General features: G+C 39.4%; 3 protein-coding genes across 5 annotated transcripts in view; 2 read left to right on the plus strand and 1 right to left on the minus strand.

Moving 5' to 3' along the window:
• ltap1 (lipid transport auxiliary protein 1) overlaps positions 1-10,155 on the minus strand; it is a 50,935-nt gene that overhangs the window by 39,125 nt on the left and 1,655 nt on the right. Inside the window, exons 1-2 of one of the 2 annotated variants that reach the window (XM_077527852.1) lie at positions 2,539-3,090; positions 2,375-2,448 (exon numbers count right to left, since the gene is read on the minus strand). The gene's annotated coding sequence lies outside the window, so the exon portion shown is untranslated. Of the gene's footprint in view, positions 1-2,374; positions 2,449-2,538; positions 3,091-10,155 lie in introns of those variants that run through there. The other variant, XM_077527851.1, reaches the window with a different exon arrangement.
• il6r (interleukin 6 receptor) lies at positions 640-8,489 on the plus strand. 2 transcript variants are annotated; one of them, XM_077527848.1, is made up of 10 exons: positions 641-852; positions 2,397-2,915; positions 3,710-3,833; positions 4,308-4,486; positions 4,560-4,729; positions 5,552-5,696; positions 6,221-6,276; positions 7,309-7,351; positions 7,557-7,662; positions 7,757-8,489. In XM_077527848.1, exons 1-10 carry the CDS (start codon positions 771-773, stop codon positions 8,010-8,012), a joined length of 1,680 nt encoding a protein of 559 aa, XP_077383974.1. In that variant the 5' UTR covers positions 641-770; the 3' UTR covers positions 8,013-8,489. The 2 variants fall into 2 exon arrangements, with proteins under 2 accessions (XP_077383975.1, XP_077383974.1); XM_077527849.1 differs by lacking the exon at positions 7,757-8,489 and having other exon boundaries at positions 640-852; positions 7,309-7,403.
• riiad1 (regulatory subunit of type II PKA R-subunit domain containing 1) lies at positions 8,766-10,105 on the plus strand. The gene is made up of 4 exons (XM_077527854.1): positions 8,766-9,000; positions 9,073-9,149; positions 9,465-9,511; positions 9,856-10,105. Exons 1-4 carry the CDS (start codon positions 8,920-8,922, stop codon positions 9,924-9,926), a joined length of 276 nt encoding a protein of 91 aa, XP_077383980.1. The 5' UTR covers positions 8,766-8,919; the 3' UTR covers positions 9,927-10,105.

Consider the following 10,155-nt stretch of genomic DNA (forward strand, 5'->3'; position numbering starts at 1 on the left):
TTTGATGTTAAAAACTTTTTCTCCATTTTTCTTCTGCTCCATTTTTCTTCTGAAATTTCAGATCACTCTGGCATAAAATAGTAATATTTTCAGAATGTGCTTGTAATTATTTGCACCGAAAAAAATGAAATGTTTTCATCTGTCGTTATTTTTAGCTTATTAAGCCACAGACAAACTTTGAGAACAAATTTGGGTGAAAGTGGTCCCTGAATGAAAACGAATTGGACACGATACGTACTTTCTATTGGGGATGAAAGTGCATGAAATTTAGAGATACAGTATTTTCTTCTCATTGGGAATAATTCTCACAAAAACCCATATTTTTAATTCTGGAAAATTCCTGAAATTCAAAGACACGTGCTATTAATCAGGCAGCAATGACATGAAACTATTATTACTGTACAAATGAGTTCACTCACAACATAATTATAAGACAAACGACTGCCCTGATTAAATCATAGCTGATGTTGAGATAATACAGGAAAATGGTGATAAAGATTCTGGTTCACTTGGCGTTTCACTGAGGAGGATTTCCTCAGTGTTGCGCTCATGTTGTGTGTGTGCGCATTCATACACGTGTGTTTGTGTAGAAAAGTGGGGGTGGCGGATGAGTTTCACAATAACGTGTCTCAGAGGAAGTTTGTACGCTCACGATACAAATTGGACTGTCAGTGCAAAGACAGGCAGAAGGATCCATAAGCAGGACTGCTTGTGGAGGCGATATGAACACTTTGCGAATCCTCCCGGGGGGATTTTTTTAGCCATCCAAGATGTGCTGTTTTTACTTTCTGCTGTGGGTTCTATGCACCACGCCGGTATGCTGCATTTTCCAGGGGACTTGTCTAAAAAAAGGTAAACTTATCCTCTATATCTAAATTTATTTAGCGACTGAAAGGAGTTGACCTTGATCAAATTAATTATTGTACAAGTCAGTTGATTGAAGAGGACTTTACGGGAATTAATGTGAGCATAGTTCACGCTAAGGTTTGATATTAACTTCTTTAATAAAAACTCAAAACTCTTCTGGCAGAGAGGTTGGTGAAGCTACAAAAACATACTGTTTGATTATGTTTTATTTGGCTTATTGGATTGCAAATGACAAATGTAGGGTCATCAGTTTGAAGATTTTCATTTGTATTGGTCTCCCTTTAATTTTTAGCCCCTCCAGCTGTTGGGCCTCTTCATGTGTGAGAGTATGTTTACCCTTAAAATGGCTAAAGGTCATTTAGTGTCATTGTTTATCTCTCTCCCTCTCCAAACTGTCCAGGGTGAACTCAGAACCGGTCGAGGTCGTAGTGGTTGTTCAAATAAGAGAGGAAACGCATAGGAAATATTGTGCACAGAAATGGAAATTGACATACACATATATAGTCAGCCTGGTTTGCAGGCGAAAAAAAAAAAAAAGTCCAAAAGCTAATTAAACTTGTCCTCACCCTCTTAAAATAATTGCCAGTCATTTTTTTTTTTCAAAAATATTATTTTTTTTCCATCATCTCCTAATGATGCAAATGGTTACATTTTTTTTGTGTTTCCTGAAAATTCTGAGAGAAAAAAAAAACTTAGGCGATTATTTTTAGAAGGCGTCGTGATGTAATAATGATTCTGCAATATGTATTTTTTTTTTTTTAACACAGTCCTTCTTGAATCAGGAGGAAGAGTGCAGTGCAATGCCAGGGGTGCCGCGTGTGACCCCACGATTCTATTTTTTCACTTACTAGAAAAAAAAAAGTGTAATTGCACATCCACTACAGTAGGTGGCAGTGGTGCCCTAATTGGCAGAGAGTGCGCAAGGATTATAGCAAATTTTTTGATACTATTTCTAGTTGCAGCGGAGAGTTTGGGGTGAGGGACGGGGGGATATTTCCATCTAAGCGCTGGCTTTAAATTCATAACCGGAAACTTATTACCGATCCTAACCTAACTACCATTTACCGTAGTTAACCCTAACCCAATTCATAATTCAAAATCCTATAGTGGATATAAAAAGTCTACACTCTCCAGTTCTTTTCCCAACATTATTGTGTCCTCTAAACCTTAAATGAGAAGTAAAAATAAACAGTTGAGATAACAGGGTTGCATAAGTGTGCACACCCTCTTAAAACTGGGGAAGTGGTTGCTGATGCAATATGCTATCTCATTTAAACTCTCCACGTGTATTTAACATTGAACGTCAGTGGGGTGGGGTGTTATTGCAATCTGGCAAATTTGGCATGTTACTGCAAAGAAGAGTGGCCAGTTATTGCCAGTTATTGTTTAGTCCACTGAACATGGCCAGAGATGGTACGGTAGTTTCTCCTTTAAGTGTTTGTTGCGCCACAAACTCCAAATTAAAATTTACATACAGTTGAAAATCAACAATGATTTATACTGTTACCCGTCTTGTTGTCTCTCTTCAGAGCCTCGTCCCGGCGTGTTGGTGGTATCCCCAGGAAGCAGTTTAGTCCTGTCCTGTGATGGCGACGTGAGGGTGGATGGAGAAAAAGTTAAAGAGGCAAAACGCAATTCTGATTATAAAGATACTTCGAGCGAGATACACACCAGCAATGGAGATTTAAGAAGAACTTATATGAACATGTTGAAGGATAAAAGTCAGGAGGAAGGAGATCAGAGTGTTGGACATATATCATCATCATCATCATCATCATCTCCCGCACATCAAGTGGTCCAGCCAACCAGCGCAGTGCCAGAGGGCGAAAACACAGATGGCAACAAGGGGATGAGGGGCGCAAAAGGGAAATCCAAGTGGAAGTGGAACGGCAAGACAGTAGGGAGAGGACACTTGGAATGGGACGGCTTCACGTTGGAGAGGAGCGGCACGTGGCTTTCTGTGGCCTCAGCACGACTGAAGGATTCTGGGAATTACACTTGTCAGTATAGAGGTCGAGCCATGTTCAGATTAAAGGTCATTGTGGCGGGTGAGTCAACACAAATTGGAAATATAATCTAATACTGATTTATTTATTTTTTTAAACAATTCATTACACATATGTTTGGATCTTATATCTAGAGTATTCTATATTTCTAGATCAATCGACTGGAGTCATAGCCTTCTGCCCTTCTTTATCCTTAAAGAGGAAGTCAATCCCCCCCCCCAAATTTTTGACAGTATATTCTATGCAGCCCCACTAGTCCAAATACGGTATTAAATACAGATTAATATTGTGTTTGTGGAATATGAATTAAGTAGCAAAATCCAACAGTTTTTATCAATATCAGAAGGCAACCATTTTGCCACTTGCTGTCGGGTGAAAATGCCATCTCAGGTCTCAGGTAACAACCAATCACAGCTCAGCTTCAGAAAATAGGTGAGCTGTGATCGGTCATTGCCTGAGCCCTGAGCAACATTGATGTCATCTTCAGTCGACAGCAAGTGGCAAAATGGCCGCCCGCTGAGATGGATAAAAATGGCTGCATTTTGCTGCATAACTCATATTCCACAAATGACTAGTGAAGTCACATATAACATTATTGTCAAAAACTGTTTAAGGTTGACTTCCTCTTTAAACATGGCCTAATGATTTGAAGTACAGGTACCCGACAGTTCTACGATTATTGTTTACGTTCTCCATATTCTGTAAGCACAATGGAAATCAGAGATATCAGACACTTAAATAAGTTTAGGTGAGTGTTTTTACCAAACTGAGGGCATCATTGACAACAATTACAAATGTTCAGCTGAAGCATTAAAATTAAGCTTCATGTGTTGTAGATCCTCCTGAGGTTCCCAGCCTGTCCTGCTCCAAAAAGTCACCCAGCAGCAAGATCCGCTGTGTTTGGACGCCTCAGAAGCCGTTGACATTACATACAAACTGCTACCTCTTAATCAATAAGAGGTAAGAGCAGTAGCTCATTATGACGCCACTGTTGCAGCTTAACACATCAGGATGGCATGAGTGTTAGCAATGTAATAAAAGATGCATCGCTAGCTACTGTAGTAATTGTCATCAAGTGTGCCACAGCTAGCTAGCTAGCAAGCAGATAGATAGATAGATAGATAGATAGATAGATAGATAGATGTTAGCTTAAGATGCTAGAAAATGTAGCGTCCATTTTTTACGAGAAGTGATATTTGATTGACAGTTGCGTGGGGCATGTTGCGTTTAGGAAGAAAGTCTTGATTTCCCCGATTTTACAGCCTGATTTTACATACTCTGTGATTTTTAATCATTCCAATTTGGCTGGGATGCGGTGATGTGTGCGGCAACGTTTAAACTACAAACGCAACAATGGAGTTATTTAAAGCGCCGATTTTCCAGTGTTTATTTCCTCCCGTGTGAATGACCCTCTCCACTCTCTTTCTGGCCCAGGCCCAGTGACAAATTCCATCGTGCTCAGTGTTCCTTCTCCTCCCGGTGGTCGCGCTGCTGGTGCGTTCTGGAGCACAACGAGGACGAGCGCAGGACACTTCACACGGCCTACTTGTGCGTCACAAACATGGCGGGAAACGCCACCAGTGCCGTCTCGTCCTTTATCCCTTTGGGCATTTGTACGTCCACACAGATCTTATCAGCTCACTGCATTATGTTTAAGACTTTAAAGTGATTTGTCTTCTCCTCTAGTGAAGCCTGACCCTCCCTCAATGGTTTCGGTCCGACAGGAAGTGGGACACGAGACCTGGATGAGGGTCATTTGGACTGTCCCTGCTTCCTGGAAGTCGCAAGACGATTATTATAAGCTTGTCTATGAACTCAAATACCAACCTGTTGGCTCGTCGCCCTCAAGTATGCAGGTACACAACAATGTACTTCAAACCATCATAGGCCACACCTCGTGGCTAACGTACACTGTAATGAAAGTAATTCATTTCCGCATCTGCTTAGCTCGTCTGATTTTCTCTCCAGACTCCACTTTAACGCAATTCCACCCAGACGTCTTTGAAAAATGTACTCAATCACACAAGTACTTAATTTCGGTGTTAAAACGTGCTAGTAGTGTCAATCAGGCTAGCTTAGCGATTAGCATAGCGTCTCCGTCTTTTCTCATCCCTTTGTGAGAATGATACTTATTAGACATATAGCTTATTCGCCGCATTGGAGGCAATAATTACTGTCTTAGGAGCTACTCTGCAACATGTTTAGGCACACTAGCCAGCTGAAGCTTGTTGCTAGCTAGCTGCTCCGACATAAATAGAACAGAATTTCCCTCGAACTCTGATTTCCCACGTAAGGTGTCATGAGACCAGCAAAGCTTTTTGACATTGTCTTGGTGGTTCTTCTTCTTGGTGTTCTTCTACTACATCCTTTTGACGGTTGTCTCGGCCAACTCAAATTTCAGTTTGGTTATTTAATGACTTTTGATGAGGCGTAAAATGCTAATTTTGCCTTGCAACCTGCGATGCAAAATGAAATGGCTTATTTCGAGCCTTGATTAAAGGTGACAATCAGAACATTACGTTGTAGCACAGACCAAGCCAAGATCAGTGTTTAAAAAAATAAATAAATAAAAATAAAGCCTAGTTCAAGGAAGATGACGTGATGTAACATTTTGACCAACTTAAAACAAATTCAGGTGGAGATTACTTGGATTCATTTTGTGCATGTGTGTGTATTAGCTGAAGTCGATCAAGGGCCATCGCTCGCTCACTATCACCGACGCGATTCCGGGTGTGGAGTACATGATCCAGCTCAGAACTCAGGAGGAATTCGATGGTCTGTGGAGCGACTGGAGTGCACCGGTCTACGGCAGCAGCTGGATTGGTAATTTAAAGCTATTAAATAAAATCAATCAACATGCACACAAAAGCAGACATCTTCCTGAATGGGAAATAGATAGGCTATCATTTAATATGGCATTTGTGAGTATGATTTTGGCATCATGTCAAAATCCAGCACTTCTTGATCCACCTTGGACACAAATGTTGTCATGGCAACATCAGAAGTTGTTCCTTTGATTTCCTTCCTGCATGTTGGAATTTTCCGAAGAGCATTCCAAGGAAAACAAACCTATTTTTACTACCACTTGCTCCTCTTCCGCTCTTTGTTTCTTTTAAATATATATTTAAGAAAAAGTAAATAAAATATTTTAACAGTAAACCGCTCTTCGTGTGGGTTCAAAAAAATGTTGTTATACAGGTGCACATGCAATAAATTTGAAATCAAGCCATCACCATTTAATCAAAAATCGCATCAGTCAAGTTGTGTTGCGGCGTAGCTGCTGAATGAAATAAATGAAAAATAGATGTACTGTACGTTGTTTTTACTAGTTTAATCTTTCATTTCAGACTCAAGGACACAAGAACCGATAGCATTGCTGGATGAAGACCTGATGAATATAACGGTAAATAAGTCTGCCTGTGTTTGATTGGCCACTGTTAACTTATATGAGTACATTACACAAACATTTTAAGACTATTTTTGGCCTCACTGTGAAAATTGCGAATAATAATAGTAAAAAAAAATAGAAAATTTGCATTTAAAAAACACTCCCAAGAAGTACCAAATTCGGTTTACCAATTAAGTTTGCTAACAAACTATATAAATGATATGGTTAATGTAAAATTTGATGGATTGTGGTTGTGATCCGGACTAATTGTGCTAGCTACTTAGCAAATGTATCTTTGTTAACGCGCATAACAAACATCTAGGTTTCGTTTCATTTCGTTTATTGAGAACCCCATTAGCTACTGACCCAGCTCAGGAGCTAATCTTCCAAATCCTGGGTTCTCTTCCAAATTCACAATTATTTTCAATCTTTTTTTTTTTTTTTTTAAACATTGGTGACGTAAACCAGAGGAATTAAACATTAAGATCTAATTCACTAATCCCTTTGCCACTTAAGTCCCTGACTAGCATGCTAACGTGATTCTCTAACACAATTTTTATAATGGCATCCAATTACAAACATGGGAAGATATGCCAAAATAGTCAAGAGTACACGCATCCAGCTGACACAAAATAGCAGTGTTAGCATTAGCAACGCTAAGCTAGCATTCGCTGTAAACAATTCGACATTAGCTAAGGTTGCTACGTTGGTAGCTTGATTTATTTGTTCTAGTGTGTTTACTATAAAACTAAATTTTATTGGTTTGAATTTCAGAATGTAGAATCAATTTAAAATCAAAAAGAGGTGATGAACTATTTGAGCAATTTCAAAAAAAGCTCAAGCCCAAGGTCAAGCCGATCAGCATGAGGCTGTGATTTGTTAAAAATCACATTACCAATGTGATTTTTTATTTTTTTTTCACAGATAATTTCTCTCATAAGTAAGATCATACTGACAATTTACCGAACATGATAAAGAGTTTTTATTTTTTTAGAATTGCAAATTTGCTCTTATTACTCTCTTTTGTGACCTTCTTTCATCTTGTAGTTTCCCGAGGATGAAGGTTCCGGCACAGACGATCCATCTGAAGGTGAGTCAGCCTGCAGGCAAGCTTCAAGTCGCCGAGTCTGAGACGCAGGAAGGCGAGTGTTGATATTTAAAAGTTCCTTCGATTCAAAACAGGAAGTTAAGTCACTAGAGCAAAGAAAGTTGCTCAGGAAAAATGTCTCAACTCACCTTTGGCATACACCGCCTCCTAAAATGTCTTTTGGTGGTCATGGCTCGTGTCTTTGCAGGACTTTCCGAATCGAGCGTCAGCCCCACAACGGTGTCACATCATATCGTGTGGATCTCATGTTTTCTTGCCATCCTCGCCATTATTTTGGCAGCCTACATGTTCAGGTAAAACTCAAATGAAAGCATCCGCACCATGTTGCAATATGACGGAGTATTACTGTACAAACTTGTAAATTTCCGCCCACTTGTTCCATTTCAGACACAAAGAAAAATTCCTTGCCAAAGTGCACAGTCTGAGTTTCAGGAGCCACTACAAAGGACCCGCCCAGCCCAAACCGCCCGCCCCAGTAGCGCCGGAAGGTCGAGCCCTAGTGACCTTAAACTCCCCGCGTCCCAAGGAAGAACCCGCCATGGGTGAGGAACAAGAGGAGGCCGACGAAAATGATCCCGAGCCGGAGAGGAGAGACGCGATTCACTTCAACAACACAAGCTATTTCTTCATGCAGAGCGAGTGACAGCACAAAATGAACTCAGAACGTTTAAAACAACACCAGCAAAAGCTTGTTATGAGGTGCAACAATAAAGAAATGAGACTGTGGCAGCCACACCCGTGAATCCGTATCAGTTGGCCAACTGCTTATGTCACAATATTGAGTAACATCTGGCCACTATTCTGCTGTAATATTGTTCATTCCTCTTTGTGCTACTTTTTTCAGTCTTTTTATGTCACGCACACACAAAAGAACATTGGGAAGGAAAACTGAACGGTTTTGTCAAGTATACAGCCTTTAAGCTAGTCTGTTTTTAATATGTACCAATAACTACCACTGTATTGTACACTGATAGACGGACTTTGTACCATGTACTCTGTATATAGCTCAGTCAGTACCACATTTATGTCAAATATTTTTCCTAAACTGTGTAAAATATCACAATTGATGGAATTCATGCAACGTGGAAATGAAAGTATAAAGCTTTATTTTTATTATGTACTTTTAATTTGGCTGTTGTTTTTTCCCCCAAACAAACTGCTCATACAAAGCATTGTAATTTTATGAAATTGGCATACAGTATTAACTAACCAAAATATGTAAATATACAGCCCTGGAAAGTAATTCAGGGATCATTGCCAAATTATCAGTTTCTATGACTTATAATGGTCTTAGAAGTAACCATTTAAAATGTCATCGTTTGCGTATGTCGCTCAAAAGCAATTACATCAAGTATATCAATGATGATTGCGAGTGAGAGGACAAAGCCTATATGGAAAGTTATATCCGGTGTTGTGCCGCCCTCTAAAGGATACAACGTGTAACCTCAAGCACGCGTCTCCAAGGCAACTGTTGTTCGTGTCATTAACAGGTGACTGCCATCACGTTTTACGACTTGTAACCTTGATTTGGACCGTGTCCCCCGACACAAATGGCGCTCCAAAGTGCCTCACAAAAACCGGACGTGGGCGTCCTGAATGCCGAACAGCGGGAGAAACTGCGCCTGTTCAAAGTAAGACGCAAGCAAAACAAACGCGACCTAATAGGAGATGGCGACGTCATCAAAACCCTCATTTGACAACAGATCCAGACCAGGATCGACAATGAGAAGTATCTGATGGCACATCCTGAGGTGGAGGTCATGGTTGAAGATTTTCTCAGGTTCGAGCACTTGATTTTGATTTTCTAAATGGGTTTGAATTTAGGTGTTAAAATCCAGGTTTGTACATACACTTTCATAATGTGATTTTGTTGTTGTTGTTGTTGTTGTTTTTTTTTTTTAAATTTGTTTTAAGACAATTATATATGTTATGTTGCATTACAATATACTGTATACATAAACGAGTGTCATTTTCAATATATTACATACAGTATGCATGTAGCCTATGACAAAGGCTCTCTATCTAGCTATCTAGCTATCTATCGTATCTGCAGAATATCAATTTGCAAAATAACAACAAGGTGTTTGTTTTGTAGAGACGTGCTTCTTAAAAGGCCCACTCACATTCGTGCATTTGCTGCTGGTGAGTTACACACACAAATGCTCATGTTATGTACATAATAAATTGCAAACATTTAAAAGATAAACAACTCTTAGAACGAGGAATGTGGCTACATGTGTTCAGAATTAGCGTATCGTTTTTTGTTTGTTTTTTTCAGTTTTTTTTTTAACATTGCACTGTAAGTGGTGTTAAATAAATGCCACATTTTTCTTATGTCGTTTTTTTGTCATATGCGAACAGGGGTGCGTTGACTTTTTATATCAACCATTAGTCTGAACACTACATTGGCCTTAAATTGAAAATCATTTTTTCTATATATTAGGAGCTCCTTACTATTAATAACTCTGTTGAATCATGTTTTTCAGATCATTTCACCAACCCCGACCTTCACATTGTTATCAACGCTAAAATGGCGACCATCAATATGGATGCGTGAAAGGCTGTTTACTCATTTAGGAACCTTTTTTTTTTTTTGCACTGTCCTTTCATCGAATATCCAAACATAACATATTCCCTGTATTGTAGTTCAAACTGTCACTGGAGTGTTGAAGCCAAGTTTGCGTGAGACAATTTATAAATAGGTCATCCTTGTTTAGGATTTAGTACAGGAGAAAAAAAAATAAAGGCTGTGTCCAACCACTGAAACTTTGGTCTTTTTTTTAAAT

This window comes from Festucalex cinctus, chromosome 7 (genome assembly GCF_051991245.1).
Source record: "Festucalex cinctus isolate MCC-2025b chromosome 7, RoL_Fcin_1.0, whole genome shotgun sequence".
Lineage (NCBI taxonomy): Eukaryota > Metazoa > Chordata > Actinopteri > Syngnathiformes > Syngnathidae > Festucalex > Festucalex cinctus.

Excerpts from the sequence above, each read along its gene's own strand:
- il6r (XM_077527848.1), top strand. The coding sequence starts at position 771 with ATGTGCTGTTTTTACTTTCTGCTGTGGGTTCTATGCACCACGCCGGTA. Across the intron at positions 3,834-4,307 it reads TACCTCTTAATCAATAAGAG|GCCCAGTGACAAATTCCATC; the intron begins GTAAGAGCAGTA and ends TTTCTGGCCCAG. Across the intron at positions 4,487-4,559 it reads CTTTATCCCTTTGGGCATTT|TGAAGCCTGACCCTCCCTCA; the intron begins GTACGTCCACAC and ends CTTCTCCTCTAG.
- riiad1 (XM_077527854.1), top strand. The coding sequence starts at position 8,920 with ATGGCGCTCCAAAGTGCCTCACAAAAACCGGACGTGGGCGTCCTGAAT. Across the intron at positions 9,001-9,072 it reads AGAAACTGCGCCTGTTCAAA|ATCCAGACCAGGATCGACAA; the intron begins GTAAGACGCAAG and ends ATTTGACAACAG. Across the intron at positions 9,150-9,464 it reads ATGGTTGAAGATTTTCTCAG|AGACGTGCTTCTTAAAAGGC; the intron begins GTTCGAGCACTT and ends TTTGTTTTGTAG.